This window comes from Phocoena sinus, chromosome 1 (assembly GCF_008692025.1).
Source record: "Phocoena sinus isolate mPhoSin1 chromosome 1, mPhoSin1.pri, whole genome shotgun sequence".
NCBI classification, from domain to species: domain Eukaryota; kingdom Metazoa; phylum Chordata; class Mammalia; order Artiodactyla; family Phocoenidae; genus Phocoena; species Phocoena sinus.
The window spans coordinates 145,715,443-145,731,212 of NC_045763.1; the positions used below are offsets into that span (position 1 = coordinate 145,715,443).

General features: G+C 50.8%; 1 protein-coding gene across 3 annotated transcripts in view; it reads left to right on the forward strand.

Moving 5' to 3' along the window:
- Nucleotides 1–15,770, forward strand: part of PACC1 (proton activated chloride channel 1) — a 44,967-nt gene that overhangs the window by 21,988 nt on the left and 7,209 nt on the right. For 2 of the 3 annotated variants that reach the window (XM_032626751.1, XM_032626758.1), the window contains 5 exons: nt 4,454–4,663; nt 6,083–6,234; nt 11,308–11,450; nt 12,729–12,873; nt 15,364–15,471. In XM_032626751.1, the coding sequence (XP_032482642.1) occupies nt 4,454–4,663; nt 6,083–6,234; nt 11,308–11,450; nt 12,729–12,873; nt 15,364–15,471 (758 nt within the window). Of the gene's footprint in view, nt 1–4,453; nt 4,664–6,082; nt 6,235–11,307; nt 11,451–12,728; nt 12,874–15,363; nt 15,476–15,770 lie in introns of those variants that run through there. The other variant, XM_032626766.1, reaches the window with a different exon arrangement.

Consider the following 15,770-nt stretch of genomic DNA (forward strand, 5'->3'; position numbering starts at 1 on the left):
TTTAAATAAAAGAAAATGAAATAATTATGAGCAAATACTCTTCTGTCTTTGTATTTAGAGTCCATCTCTTATAGACATCATTTGGTTGGATCTAGTTTTTAATCCAGCCTGACAGTCTCCGCCTTTTAATTGGAGTGTTTAGTCCATTTACATTTACAGTAATTATTGATATGGTTGCATTTGGTTCTACTATTTTGCTGTTTTCTATTTGTCTTATATGTTGTTTCTCTGTTCCTTCTTTCCCAAAAGTTAGAAAACCTTACAGTATTGTTGTATAATTTTTGCTTTAGATAGCCTAAAATTTTAAAAATATGTAAATAGCTTTTTATATTTACCTACCTATTTAACATTTCCAGGGATCTTTATTCGTTCCTATACATCTGAGTGTTACCATCTAGTGTCATTTCAGAATTTTCTTTAGCGTGCACTGTAGTGCAAGTCTATTGGTGATGAATTCTCTCAGCTTTTGTGTTTGAAAATAACCTATCCCCTTCATTTTTTTTTTTTTTTTTTTTCCCTTCATTTTTGAAGGTTAGTTTTGCTGGAATTTTAAAATTCTCAGTTGACAGAATTTTTTTCTTTCAGTACTTTAAAGATGTTCCGGGCTTCCCTGGTGGCGCAGTAGTTGGGGGTCCGCCTGCCGATGCGGGGGACGTGGGTTCGTGCCCTGGTCCGGGGGGATCCCGCGTGCCGCGGAGCGGCTGCATCCGTGGGCCGTGGCCGCTGGGCCTGCGCGTCCGGAGCCTGTGCTCCGCGGCGGGAGGGGCCACGGCAGTGAGAGGCCCGCATACCGCAAAAAAGAAAAAAAAAAAAAAAAAAAAGATGTTCCGTTGTCTTTTGACCTTCATTACTTATGATCAAAAGTTAACCTATCATTAGATATAATTTCCTGTATGTAATATGCCTTTTTTTTCCTGGCTGCTTTCAAGATTTTTCTCTTACCTTTGCATTGGCTGTTTGACTATGATTTAGGTAGGATTGGTTTTCTTATTTATCCTGCTTGGCATGTATTGAGCTTCTTGGATCTATAAATTGATGTTTTTTCTCCAGTTTTGGGAAGTTTGGGCCATTAGTTTTTCAAATATTTTTTGTGATCCATTTTCTCCCTTCAGTTACATGTTGTTAGACTGCTAGATATTGTCCCACAGTTGTCTAGGCTCTGTTAGTCTTTTTCTTCAATCTTTTTTTCTTTTTTAGATTGGATAATTTCTGTTCATTTAACTTCAACTACACTGGCTTTTTTTTCTTGTCAACTTTTGCTGTTAAAGACTATGCTGAGAGTTTTTCATTTTATTTATTTTTCTTTTCAGCTCTAGAATTCCCATTGGTTCTTTTCTACAGTTTCAGATTCTCTATTTCCCCTCTGTTCATTCCTTATCCTTACATTTTCTTTTAAATCCTTAAAGTGCTGTAAAATTCCTGTCTGCTAATCGCAACATTTGGGGTCATCTTGGCATTGGTTTCTATATACTGCTTTTTTCCTTGAGTATGGGTCATATTTTCTTGTTTCTGTGCATGTCTGGTGATTTTTTAATTGAACACTAGATGCTATTAATGACACGTTATAGAGGTTCTGGATTCTCTTATGATCCTCTGAAGAAGTTTTGTCTTAGCAGGTAATTAAAATGACAAGACTCAAGTTCTAATCTATGTTCCTTGCATTAGCAGCAGCTGAAATCTCCACTCAGATCTTTTGGTTTCCACTTGCTGCTTTTTTGCTGGCCCTCCTGGTGTCTCCAGTCAAGAAGTTGAGCATATTTCATTTGCAGATTTGGGAGTTGACTACCTTGTGTGGCTCCCTCCCTTTCAGGTTTCCCCCTAACTTTCTCTGACTGCTCTGCCATCCTTGAACTCTGTCCACTGTCACCCCCTCATGTGACTTTTTCCCTGTGTATGCATCATTGGTGTCTCTCCCTCTTCTTTTTTTTTGGGGGGGGTGGAATATAGTTAATTTACAATGTTGTGTTAGTTTCGAGTGTACAGCAGAGTGATTCAGTTTTATATGTATATGTTTTTTTATTTACTCTTTTTCAGATTCTTTTCCATTATTACAAAATATTGAGTATAGTTCCTTGTGCTACACAGTAGGTCCTTGTTGTTTACCTATTTTATATATAGTAGTGTGTATGTTAATCCCAAACTTCTAGTTTATCTCACCCCACACCCCCTCCAGTATCCTAAGTTTGGTAACCTAAGTTTGTTTTATGTGTCTGTGGCTCTATTTCTGTTTTATAAATAAGTTCATTTGTATCTTTTTTTTAGATTCCACATATAAGTGATATCCCATGATATTTGTCTTTCTCTGATTTACTTCACTTAATATGATAATCTCTAGATTCATTCATGTTACTGCAGATGGCATTATTTCTTCTTTATGGCTGAGTAGTATTCCATTGTGTGTGTGTGTGTGTGTGTGTGTGTATGTGTGTGTGTGTATATATACACCACATCTTCTTTATCCATTCATCTGTTGATTGGAGACTTAGGTTGCTTCCATGTCTTGGCTATTGTAAATAGTGCTGCTTTGAACATTGGGATGCATATATCTTTTCGAATTAGAGTTTTCTCCAGATATATGCCCAGGAGTGGAATTGCAGGATGATATGGTAATTCTAATTTTAGTTTTTTAAGGAACCTCCATACTGTTCTCCATAGTGGCTGTACCTATTTACCTTCCTACCAATAGTGTAGGAGGGATCCCTTTTCTCTACACCCTCTCCAGCATTTATTATTTGTAGACTTTTTAATGATGGCCATTCTGACTGTTGTGAAGTGGTAACCTCACTGGAGTTTTGGTTTGCATTTCTCTAATAATTAGCGATATTGAGCATCTTTTCATGTGCCTTTTGGCCATCTGTATGTCTTCTTTGGAGAAATGTCTCTTTAGGTCTTTTGCCCATTTTTTATTGGGTTGTTTTTTGGATATTAAGCTGTATGGGCTGCTTGTATATTTTGGAAATTAATCCCTTGTCAGTCACATAGTTTGCAAATATTTTCTCCCAGACCATAGGTTGTCTTTTCATTTTGTTTATAGTTTCCTTTGTTGTGCAAAAGCTTTTCAGTTTAATTGGGTCCCATTTTTTTTTTTTATTTCCATTACTCTAGGAGATGGATCAGAAAAAATATTGCTGTAATTTATGTCCAGGAGTGTTCTGCCTATGTTTTCCTCTAGGAGTTTTATAGTATCCAGTCTTACATTTGCATCTTTAATCCATTTTGAGTTTATTTTTGTGTATGGTGTTAGAGAATGTTCTAATTTCATTCTTTTACATGTAGCTGTCCAGTTTTCACAGCACCACTTATTGAAGAGACTGTCTTTTCTCCATTGTGTATTCTTACCACCTTCGTCACAGATTAGGTGACCATGAGTGTGTGGGTTTATTTCTTGGCTTTCTATCCTGTTCCATTGAGCTGTATTTCTGTTTTTGTGCCCCCCCCCCCCCCCACCATACTGTTTTGATGACTTTAGCTTTGTAGTATAGTCTGAAGTCAGGGAGCATGATTCCTCCAGCTCCATTCTTCTTTCTCAAGATTGTTGTGGCTTTCAGGGTGTTTCGTGTTTCTGCACAAATTAAAAAATTTTTTGTTCTAGTTCTGTGAAAAATGCCATTGGGCTCTCCCTCTTCTTATAAGGATACTAGTCCTATTGGAGTAGGGCCCATCCTTATGACCTTGTTTAACCCAATTATCTCCTTAACTGCCCTGTCTCCAAATATTGTCACATTGGGGGTTAGGGCTTCAACATAGGACTTTTGGGGAGGAGCTGGCATTGGGACACATTCAGTCATTTACCATCTAATTGCAGAATGCCTGCTTTATTCCAGGTACAGCGTGAAGGGCTAGGGGTTCAGTATGGACAAGACTGGCCCTGTCTCTGCCCTCATGGAGCTCACAGCCTAGGGGGATAAAAAGACATGTAGACAGTAACATTGCAGAGTGATGACAGTGGACATAGGGTGCCCTGGGAGCACTGAGGAAGGGGTGCCCAAATCAAGTTATGGGGTCAGGGAAGGCTTCCTTGAGGAAATGCGTTTCTAAACTGAACCCTGAAGGATGAGTTAGGAGTCCGCAGTAGCAGTGCCTCAGGCCAGGCTTGGGGTGTGAGGGGCTCCAGGGCTTAGGAGGGCACACTGGGAACAGTTGTTTAGTATAGCTGGTCCTGGGGGAGTGGAGTGGTCAGGGGATGGGGCCAGAGAGGTAGGCTGGGGCCGGCTCCCTTGCTGGGTTGTAGCTGTCTGTCCCTCTAGAGGGGCGCCTCCTTCAGCTCAGGGTCCTCCTCCTGGCAGAGCAGGTGTGTGGTGAATGTCTATAGGGGCCGCGTGTTGTGATTCAGATGTGAGGGCTGAGGTGGGGAGGTTGGATGTGTGGGCGACCTCGCCTCCTTGGTAAAGCAGGTCGTGGGCCTGGAGGTTGCCCGCCTGCTCTGGCTCACGTGTGTGTCATTGTCCTCCAGCCCTGGACAGCGAGTCCGCCTGCAGCAGCATCCGCTTTAGCAAGGCCTGCCTGAAGAACGTCTTCTCCGTGCTGCTCATCTTCATCTACCTGCTGCTCATGGCCGTGGCCGTCTTCCTGGTCTACCAGACCATCACGGACTTTCGTGAGAAACTCAAGCACCCTGTCATGTCGGTGTCTTACAAGGAGGTGGATCGCTACGACGCCCCAGGTAGAGCCTGTGCCAGGCAGACATCAGGCCCAGGTCTGGGGCATCGACTTGCAAATACTCCCTGAGCTGCCATTGCACTCCTGGCGTCTTGCTGGGCACCTCGGGCAGGGCAGAGGAGTCCGAGCACAGTCTAGGGGTGGGTTATGCACCCCAAGAGCTGCTGTTGGTGCCCAGCAGAGTGTCACGTGCAAAGGAGGGAGGTGGACCGAGCCTGGAGTGGTCGCTGCAGGACTGGGGTGGGCAAGGAATGCTTACGCTCAGTGGCAGGATGTGAGCTGGGCTTTGGTAAATGGAAGAGAGTTTCTCTGGGAGGGGGGTCTACAGGAGTGAAGGTGAGCGTAGGGAGGCAGAGGGCTTCTCTGGAGAGGATGAGTCTAGCCTGGCTGGAGCCAGAGGCCAGTGATACAGAGAAGTGGGAGTTACAGGTGGCAGGGAGGTGAGGCCATCCAGAGGTGGGCGGGGCCCTGCCTGGAGAGGGGCTCCCGGGCCACATCATCCGTACCTCTCCTGTCCCTGCGAGGGGCTGTCTTTGCCGTAGAGCGGGCTGTCTGCTCCGGGGCGGTGGGGCTGGCACTGGGCTCTGGCAGAGTGGAGTGGACCGGGAGGTGTGAGCTCTGTGAGCTCAGGCTCTGCCCACAGGATGCCCCCGAGTGACCCTTGGATGGCCTGTTCACAGGGCAGAGCCGGAGTCTCAGGTCCCCTCTGCCTGGGGCTTCTTGACAGGTGTGCTGGTCCCAGTGCGCTTGCTGTCTTTGCCTGTTTGGTGATTGTTCCCCTTCTCTGTCTGCTTTCGTCTCTTTATCTGTGGGTTTTGCCCTCTCTGTCTGGTCTCTTGGTCTGACTCTGCCTGTGTCTGGGGCCACGTGCTGCCCTCACTGTTTCTACTATTGAGGTTAGAACAGCTGCTGTCCTTAGAGCTTTGAACGAGGTGACTTGGCTGCGGGAGGGGGAGGGGTTTGGGGCCGCGACTTGCACACTTGGAGCTCCCAGTCTGGGCAGGAGATGCGAGACGGAATGAGACCTGGGGAGTCCCACAGCTGAGGGCTGCCCAGTGAGTCTGCAGGTGGGCGGCGGTGCGGGGGGCCTGGCAGTGCCCGGCTTGGTCTCGGAGGCCTCCTTGGAGGGTGTGGAGCAGGGTTCTGAAGCGGGGCGAGTTTTGGTGCAGGCACTGGGGAGGCTGCATCCCCGGCCGGGGGGGGCTTACCGAGGGGGCAGTTGTCTCCTCCATTAGAGCAGGGCTTTCTGAGGGCAGGGTGTGTAGCTCCCCATCCTCTGTGACACTTTTCTTCTCCCTCGTCTGCAGTCACCCAGGGAGTCCTGAACTTAGGTGGTTGGCGGGTGTGAAAAAATATATGTGACATGATTTTAGGGGTGTGGTGAGGGACTGTGACCGTTCACTTTTCCCTGCTTGTCCCCCAGGCATTGCCCTGTACCCCGGTCAGGCCCAGCTGCTCAGCTGTAAGCACCATTACGAGGTCATTCCACCTCTGAAGAGCCCCGGCCAGCCAGGAGACATGAACTGCACCACCCAGACGATCAACTACACGGACCCCTTCTCCAATCAGACCCTGGTAACTCTCGTCTCCCCGAGCTGGGTCTGGGCAGCATGCTCCGTTGGCCTCGCACCCTGAGGACCCCAGTCTTCTCTCTGCCGGGTGGCCTCGCCCCTCCCCACATCTGTGCGGGCCCTCGGCCCCTGGCAAACACTCCTAAGTGGAGTCTGGCCGCGGCTGGCTCACCTGCTTTCAGGGAGGGCAGTGGGGCCTTTGGCCTCCTCTGAGTGACCCTCCGGGATTCCCGACAAAGTGATAAGATCCTGTCCTTGATGGAAGGGTGGCGAGCTGCACAGTGGGGCCAGTGTGACACAGCCAAGCGGGTCCCATAGCTAACTGCCCAACAGAATTGCCAGGATCCCTTCCGAAAGCAAAGATTCTGGGTTCCATGTGGGCCCACCTGAATCACTGTTCCTGGGGGCGGGACCTAGGCATCCATATTTTGGAATAACTATGCCGGTGTAAGAAGGAGCACTGGTCTGGGAACAAGGACCCCCGCCCTGCCGTCACCCACGGCTTCGCTCAGCTGGGGAGTGGACGGCGGCGGGGAACAGCGTCTGCACAGGGTTCTGGAGGCAGGGAAGGAATTTCGTATATATTTACATCTTCTCCTTTTCATCCCATATCCTTGTTTCCAAAAGGATTGAACAGGGCTGAGTAAGTTTTCCAGCTCAAAGAGAGGAAGGAAAGGTTTTCTAGGCACCAAGGCATAAAGGGAGGAGACAGCACGTTTGTTTGTGCCTCTGAGCAAAATTCCACAGGTGGGTGTTTCTGGAGGGCCAGGTGCCCCCAGAAGGGCGGTGGGCGGTGAAGTTGTGGACAGAGGTACCGGCCAAATGAGGAAAGCATGTGTATCTGCTGTGGAGAAGGACCTGCTCCTTTGGGTGATAAGGAGCTACAGGTGGGCCTTGAGACGAAAGAATCCCACTAAGACTTTTTCGTTAATATTTGTTCTAGACCTCCTCCTAAAATCCTGCTGAAATGATTCCCACTCCTGCAAAAAATAGAATAAGATAAAATATCGATAACAGCCCTGCAAACCAAGGATGGGTATCATCTGAGGACCAGAAATTTTGAGGAACTGGTGTAAAATATAAATAGCACACTGAGTCAGATTGATGGAGCAGAATCAGAGAAAACCCATGCTCTAAAACAGATGCCGGAGAGGACTGCTGTAGAGGTGAAAGCTTTCCTTCCAACTGCTGGCTCTGTGTCAGCACATTAAAGAGCAGGGCTGCTGTAGGGCAGGTCAGGATAATAATTACAGGACCGCCTGCCAGGCTTTTAGCCCTCCTGGGGCTCGCAGAGCTACTGGGGACAGTGTTTGCTCCGGGGAAAAGGCTCTGGGCCCATTCTCTACCTAAGCTAAGGGGAGGTTCCCTGCTTGGGCATTGGGCCAGCAGAGAGAAACAGAGCAGAACTTGAGATTGGACGTCCACAATGGAAGGAGAGAGCCATCAGAAAGGAATCTTTTCCCAGAAGAGAAGTACGCAGAGCGCCTGGCCTGCTGGCCTTCTCTGCTTGCTGCCTCTGAGCGTCCTCACCGTCAGCCCCAGGCAAGGGCGAGCCTGGGAGAGGGCCTGTTAGGAAGAAACCCACAGCCCAGACCTGTACTAGTCAGCCTAACCCTTCACTCAGAAAGAAGAATGGAGAATTAAGGGCCACTAGACTTCTACACGAAACCAACCACATAAAAGGATGGAGAGGAAAAAACAGAAAGGACTCCAGGGAAACGGAAGCTAATTTAAATGAAAAGGAAAAGAACTTTTAAAAATTTTAATGAAGAGCTAGATAATACAGTACAAACGCTGTCTGTCTGGCTTCCCCGCTCTCTCCGTTCCCTGTGTACCGACTGGATGCCCGTGCGTGCTTAGATGGCACTGCAGGTACAGGCTCTCCGGCCGTCTTTCCTCTCGGCTCCCCATTGAGTAGCACGCTAACTAGGAGTCCTGTGTCCCAAACCTGTTCATGCCAGTTGTATCTGTTATAATAGTTACATAGTTTAAGTATTATAGAAAACCATAAAGTAAGGGCACAAAATGGGAGTCATTTGCATGCAAACTTAAGTTGACTGAAGTTACCTGTCTCCAGCCCTGGGTGATGGGCAGTCTTCACCACTGGGGCTCCTTGCCATTCACAGCCGCAAACTAGAGAGAGCTAACCCGCTCCCTGGGTACCAGGTCCCCTCCCTACACAGTGCAGAGCCATGAAGGAGGAGCAGAGGGGCTCAGTGGAGCTCCTGAGGGAAAGGGAAGAGCGGGAAGCATAGCCGCCCCCGAAGCCTGATGGAGCCCCTTGGGCGGGACCTGTGAGGTGTCCTGCCTCGGCCCCCGGGAGGAAGGCAGAGGTGGGTGGCAGGGCCTGCACCTTGGCAGAGACTCCTGCGTCCTGGATTGCCCTGGCCTTGTCCACTGGGAGAGCCTGCCTTGGCTGTGATCCTCTGGGCCCGTCCTCTGGAGTGGACACTAGAAAACAGGCCCTCCCTGGGCCCCGCGGCTTTGGGCTGTATAGGTTGGGAGGCTGAACAGTCCTTATCCTTCTGCTGCCCGCAGCCCCTTTGTTTGCAGTGAGATGTCTGCAGAAACGTGGCTGTTTACATCTTGTTGAGTCCACGTGAAAGCATCCCAGCCAAGGGGCTCATCTGGTCCTGCTTCATCAATCTTCAGATGCTCACTGATTTTCTAGTCTCTACCTCTTGTACCCTCGGTTAAACCTTGTTAGTTTTTACCGAATGCCTTGCTCTGGCGCAGTTAGGGTCACCGCCCTTCCAGCCTGTAGGACCCATGTCTGTTTCCTCACCGCCTGCCATATTCCCGGTGTCCAAATGTGAAGTTGATGCCTTATCTTCAGGCGGTTGTTCCCTCAGCACTCCAGTTCTGGAAAACAGCTTATGTTGGTCAGAGTACAGGCCAAGCTCCTGTACAAAAGCAAACACTCCAGACAAACACAGCGGCTGAGATAAGAGAGGGCTGTTTCTTTCTCGGGGGACGTCTGTGTGTGCGGGCAGTGCTGCCTCGCAGGATGGCCAGTGAGGGCTTCTGTCTGTCACTCTGCCATCCCCGGGCGCCGTCTCGGTCCTCGGGGTCAGTGCTGACCCACCAGCACGTGCGTGTGCACTGCCCGATCTCGGGAAGGTGAGCAGTGGAGGGCGGGCAGTTCCCCGCTAAGGGCCTGGCGTGGGATTGTGTGAGTCACTTTTGTGCTCATTCCAGGAACTTCGTCCCATGGCCACATCTGAGGCCAGAAATGCACCTCCAGTGGGCGACTATATCCTGCTAAAATCCGCAACTGGTTCTGCAGGAGGAAGTGGATAATGGAAACTGGGGACAGTTAGCGTTCTCTGCTGCCCCTTAACCTGTCATGGAAAGGTTGAAGATAAACAGATGGGCAGAGATCTCTTGGGAAAATGCAGCCATAACCGGAAGAAGTGGAGTGGCAGTTTTACTGTCAGTTAAAATGGAATTCCAGATGCAAGGGGTTAAAAGAGGGCTGTTGGACTTCCCTGGTGGCACAGTGGTTGAGAGTCTGCCTGCCGATGCAGGGAACACGGGTTCATGCCCCTGTCCAAGAAGACCCCACATGCTGCGGAGTGGCTAGGCCTGTCAGCCGTGGCCGCTGAGCCTGTGCGTCCGGAGCCTGTGCCCCGCAACAGGAGAGGCCACAGCAGTGAGAGGCCTGCGTACCGCTAAAAAGAAAACCAAAACAAAACAAAAAAAAAGAGGGCTGTTTATGTGGACAAGAAGTTCAAACTCCACTTCTCCCCACTAAGAGTTAACAGCCATAAATTTTTATGTGCAAAACAGCATACCCTTTGTATTCCTCAGGCAAAACCTGTTAGAAATAAAAAATACTATCACCTTAGAGTGTTGCTAACACCTCTCTCAAATTCACAGTTCAAACAGACAGAAAGTAGTAAGGATAAGAAGTGAGAACTGAATTGGCACAATTAATAAACTTAGAGTAAGTGCATGTTGTAACACTGTACCTGTCAGAATACTCTTTTCAAATCTCGGTAGAGTATTTATAAAAGTAGATGTAAAGATGTTTCTCCCCAGTTAATCTGTAAATCCAGTATCATTACAGTTAAAAGTCCCAGTTGAATTTTTTCATGGAACTTAACAAGCTGGTTTTAAAGTACATTTAGAAGAGTATGTGGGGACTTCCCTGGTGGCGCAGTGGTCAAGAATCTGCCTGCCAACGCAGGGGCACGGGTTCGAGCCCTGGTCCAGGAAGATCCCACATGATGCAGAGCAACTAAGCCCGTGAGCCACAGCTACTGAGCCTGCGCTCTAGAGCCGCGAGCCACAACTACTGAAGCCTGCACGCCTGGAGCCCGTGATCTGCAACAAGAGAAGCCACTGCAGTGAGAAGCCTGTGCACCACAATGAAGGGTAGCCCCTGCTCGCTGCAACTAGAGAAAGCCCGTGCGCAGCACAAAGACCCAATGCAGCCAAAAATAAAAATAAATTTATTTTAAAAAATAGAGCATGTATACGGAATAACCCTGCCAGGTTTGGGGATGGGGTGGGGAGTGATGTGGAGGGTACCTGCCCAGTCAGATACCAGAATGAGTAAACATTCAGGGGTCAAACCTGCGTCTGCCCACTGTTTGGGTAGTGAGAGTGAGATCCCTATTTCATACCATAGACAAAACTGAAAGGCAGGCATATTGTGTATCTAAATGTAAAGTTTTTAAAAAAGTGCTATCAAGAAATACAGGAGAATATTGATATAATTTTGGTTTCCCTTAGCAAGCAAATTCTAGAAGCTGTGAAGATTGACACATTTCACTACATCACCTTTAGAGCTTCATATAATAAATGGCGTTACAACAGAGTTAATGGGAAAGTGACGAACTGGAAAAAAACAGTTGTACCTATACCAGATGGAAGTTAGTACCCTTTCTAAATAAAGAGCTTCCCTAGCACTGCCAGGCAGTGAGGCTCGTGGCGGGAGGACAGGTTGCCGTCAGGCCTGGTCCAGACGCTGTTCCTGGGCGTGGGGTAGGGTGAGGAGCCCTGTGTGCCCAAGGCGAGGTCAGGAGCACCCACGCGGCTCTCCCGGCTGAGACTCTGGCCTTTGTCTCCGCAGAAATCCGCCCTGATTGTGCAGGGGCCCCGGGAGGTGAAGAAGCGGGAGCTGGTCTTCCTCCAGTTCCGCCTGAACCAGAGCAGCGAGGACTTCAGCGCCATCGATTACCTCCTCTTCTCTTCTTTCCAGGAGTTCCTGAAAAGGTGGCCTTTAGAGCTCAGGGCGGGCTTGCTCGACACTCATTCTCTCATTCCGGCCATGCCCATCCCTAGGCTGGGGCAGAGGGTGCAGGGAAGCAGGGCTGTGAATGAGCCACTGGCCTGGAGGAGGGCCTCTCCACAAGGTCAGGCGAGCCCGGTGTAGAGGGTTCCAAAACGCAGCGCTGGTTGAGTCCTGGAGGGAGGTTGGTGGGGCCCACGGCTCCTGGCTGGGGCTGCCGAGGACGGGGTTTTGTGAGCCCCCTGGAGGGCAGCTCCTCCCCTGGGCCTGGCTCCCTATGGTGTCCTGGAACTGGGTCCAGCCCTGCTTGAGGGCTCAGTGCCTGTTTGCTACGCGTTTCTAACAGGAGGATGAAATTTCCTGTTCGTGGGTGGTGCCACCTCGGGGGCCCAGAGGGCTCGTGTCGTGGGCCATGGGAGTGCTTTCGGCTCTGGCCTGAGTGAGGGTGACTCAGTCCCTCCAGGTCCTGCGTGGCCCTGGGGCTCCATTTCAAGGAAGCCCGGCGGCAGCTAGGGCAGAGAGGAGGCCGCTCCGCCGGCTGACGAGGCCGTGAGCTGCCACCGCCGTTCACACCCCAGCGCCCCAATCCTGCCCATCTTGGAGCTTGGGGCCTCCTCCTCGGCACCTTCTGCCACCTAGAGTTCCCTCTCGCTTCCCTGCTTGGAGCTGGCCGTGTCCCCTGCCGGCCCAGCCCCTTTCTGCTCCTCTTAGGTGGGTCCTCAGTACTGCCATGCGGTTGCCACCTGCCTGTGGCACCACAATGAAGGGTAGCCCCTGCTCGCTGCAACTAGAGAAAGCCCGTGCGCAGCACGTCTGCACCATCCTGAGTGGGTGTCGTGGTGTCCTGCCTAGCTGAGAGCTCCCTGGGGAAGCCTCTTGCCTTCTCTGGGCCTTCAGGGAGGCTGAGGGCCAATGAGGGCACCCCAGGGCTGCTGAAACCCAGATTTCTCCGAGGCGCTGGGGGCGTGTCTGCAGAACGCGGCCGGCTGCTCCGGGAGCAGATGCTGGGGGTGGGTGGGTGGGAGTGGGGAGGGCTTCTCCTGCCGGGAGCCTCAGCGACCGTGCTCGTGCCTTGAGGCAGCTGACAGCTCCCCCTCCGTCTGGAAGCCAAAAAGCAGGCCTTTGAGGAAGGGGGCAGTGGGCAGTGGGAGCATCCTGGTGGTACCAGCAGAGAAACCGCTTGACGTAGGGGCTGGAGTTTGAGCCTGGCCACGTTCGAATCCCGCCTGATTAACGTGGACCTTTCTTCTCTGCCCTCCAAGCCCAGACAGGGTAGGCTTCATGCAGGCCTGCGAGAGCGCCTATTCCAGCTGGAAGTTCTCGGGTGGCTTCCGCACCTGGGTCAAGATGTCCCTGGTGAAGACCGAGGAGGAGGACGGGCGGGAGGCGGTGGAGTTCCGGCAGGAGGTAGGTGGCGCCGGGCTCGCTTCGCATGGCCACTGACTCCACCCTTGAGTGCAGGGTGGAGGGAAGCTTCGCAGAGGTGACCGGTGCACAGGGTCTTTGGGGTGAGGAGGCCTTCGCCAGGATGAGAGTGGAGCCGGTGCCCGGGAGTCTGCGTGTTCTTCTGCAGGCAGGGCACACCCCAGGCCCTTTCCCTTTGTCGCTGCAGCCCTCACAGTGCCCACGGCGGAGCATTTTACAGAGTGGCGCCTCATGAGGCTCAATCTGATGCCTGTTTTTAGTTCTGCTCTACTCCCCCGCCGCGCTCTGAGAGGCTGGCGGCTGCATAAAAAAGTTGACTATTGGCAGGGCAGAGACTGGATATGGTAGCCTCTGGAGTGTGGGGTGCATGGTGATCCATTGGGACACAGGAGGAAAATACTAGCTTTCTTTTTGTATTAGTTTTTAAAAATTAAGTATTTTTGGCTGCATCGGGTCTTCGTTGCTGGGTGCAGGTTTTCTCTAGTTGTTGCGAGCGGGGGCTACTCTTCGTTGCGGTGCGCGGGCTTCTTATTGCGGTGGCTTCTCTTGTTGCGGAGCACGGGCTCTAGGCGCGCGAGCTTCAGTAGTTGAGGCACGCAGGCTTCAGTAGTTGTGGCTGGAGGGCTTAGTTGCTTTGCGGCATGTGGGATCATCCTGGACCAGGGCTCGAACCTGTGTCCCCTGAGTTGGCAGGCAGATTCTTAATCACTGCGCCACCAGGGAAGCCCCTCTTTTTGTATTGATTTTTAAACCTCATCCTTTCTCTATTCTTGAATGTTTTAAGATGCATGTGACATTAGAACGGTGATAGTAATGTTATGTCCCTTCTAAGAAAGTTGTAAATATGTCAGCACGTGCTCAGAATTCTTTACTAATGGGAAGCGTGATCAAAAAGCTTTCAGCCCCCTGACCTGGGGCCAGGAGATAGGCCGTGATCCTGGGGGCAGCTGGAGAGGATGTTGGAAGAAGGCGTAGCACCGGGGGTGGAGGGATGGAGGGACGGGACGTTTTGGTTGCCTCAGCAGGGCTGGTAGGCAGTCACCACCCGAAGCAAGGCCGCACCCCTGCCTGTGGGGCTTCCACCTCTGCAGGGGTGCTGCCATCCTGCCAGCATTCCTGCCCAGGGCCCGGCCATCCCGCGTGTCGGTGGCTGGGTGCCTGCAGAGGCAGCGAGGAGACAGCTCTGTTCTCGCATCCCCTCCTCCTCCTTGGAGGTTTTCCATTTGGGCCGGACTCTGAGGGGCAGCTTTAGGAAGGGGCTGGCTTGGAGAAGGACCCTCTCCAACCGATAGGGTGGATGGAAGCCGGGCTCTCGTCCGGGTCTGCCCCTCCCCACGCCGCGCTCCTAGGACGATTCCAGATTGGAGGCCTTTGGGAACAGCTTGAAGCCATTTTTCTTCAGAGGGACAGGGCTTTTTTCCTGCCTTAGGCAACGACCCCCTGGCAGTAGGTCCTTATTCGTATTTTGTAAGATAACTGTCATCTCCCGGACTTTTTCGCCACACTTTTCTCCAAGAACTCCAAGTTCTTTCTCATCCGGCCCCCAAATCAGCGGAGAAAGGGAGACTCAGTGTGTTCACCTTACAGTTAGGTCTCCCCAGGCTACCCGGCTCTCCTGGTAGCTCTAGCTGTGATCTGAAACCAGCGGGCCAGACCCCCGTGAGCCTGTGCACTGTAGAATGTTTGTGTGCCTCTCAGCGTCATCTGCATTGGAAGTCTTTTGTGGGGGATGTGAACTCTTTTGAACAAAAATTAAAAAAAAAATTTATAATGTTTTTCTATCACGTTTTAAAGTTTAAAATGCTTTTCCTGTGTGTTGTTTCATGACAGCCTCTCTACAACTCAGTAGACAAAAAATGTCCCCCAAATGGCATTTTGTCCCCCCATTTTATGAGAGCAAAGCAGAGGCTCAGACCAGAGGATGGCCCAGCCAGACTCTGGAACCCGTCTGCTCTCCATTTCACCTCACAGCCCCTGTAGAAGCTGTAAGCAGGCCTCACTAAGCACGCCTGCTCACCGTGTGTTGCCAGGGAGTGCTCAGCTGGGCAGAACTGCAAGGCTGTACTTGGTCCCCGCAGACTGGAAGGGTTGAAATACTCAGCTCTTCAGGTCAAGTATTTTGACGTTTGGAATTTTTATGGCTTTTAGTTGTGAGTCTTACACAGTACTTTGAAAATGGTTTAATCAGGTACAGATACCTAGCGACAGATTTCAGTGACAATCCAAAACACCTATTGTGCACCCCAGATCCTGTCCGTTTCCTCAAAGAATGATGGAAACCAACGTAAAGCCTTGGCTCTGGGACCAGTCTCGGGATATCGTGTAGAGGAGGTTTTTGGCTCTCTCCCTCCAAAAGATGGTGCGAGGAGAGCCGAGGTCTCAGCTCCGCTAACTGCCCTCTCCTTCCCTGTGGCCCTGGCCAGGAAGGGACGCAGAAGCGGTGTAACACTGTTTTCTCTCCTCTCTACCTAGACCAGCGTGGTTAACTACATTGACCAGAGGCCAGCGGCCGAAAAAAGTGCTCAGTTGTTTTTTGTGGTCTTTGAGTGGAAAGATCCTTTCATCCAGAAAGTCCAAGATGTGAGTATTACCTCCGATCTTGAGAGGGAACTTCCCACCCCAAGGCATTTTGGTGCATCCTTGCGGGCCGTCCTCATCTTCTGTCATAGCGCAGATTCCTGTGTCTTTTGTATTTATGACGTTCATTTTCTATATCATTTGTGTTTAATTGATCTCATCTTTAACCCTGGACTGTCGTCGCTGTGAATGTGAGGGCTTCGTCTTTGTGTCACCGTTTATCTGGTGTCCAGCGTGGTGCTTAGTCCAGCGTAGCCACTGAGTAGTGATAGTGAATGAACTAAGTAGAAAGCATTAAGCTA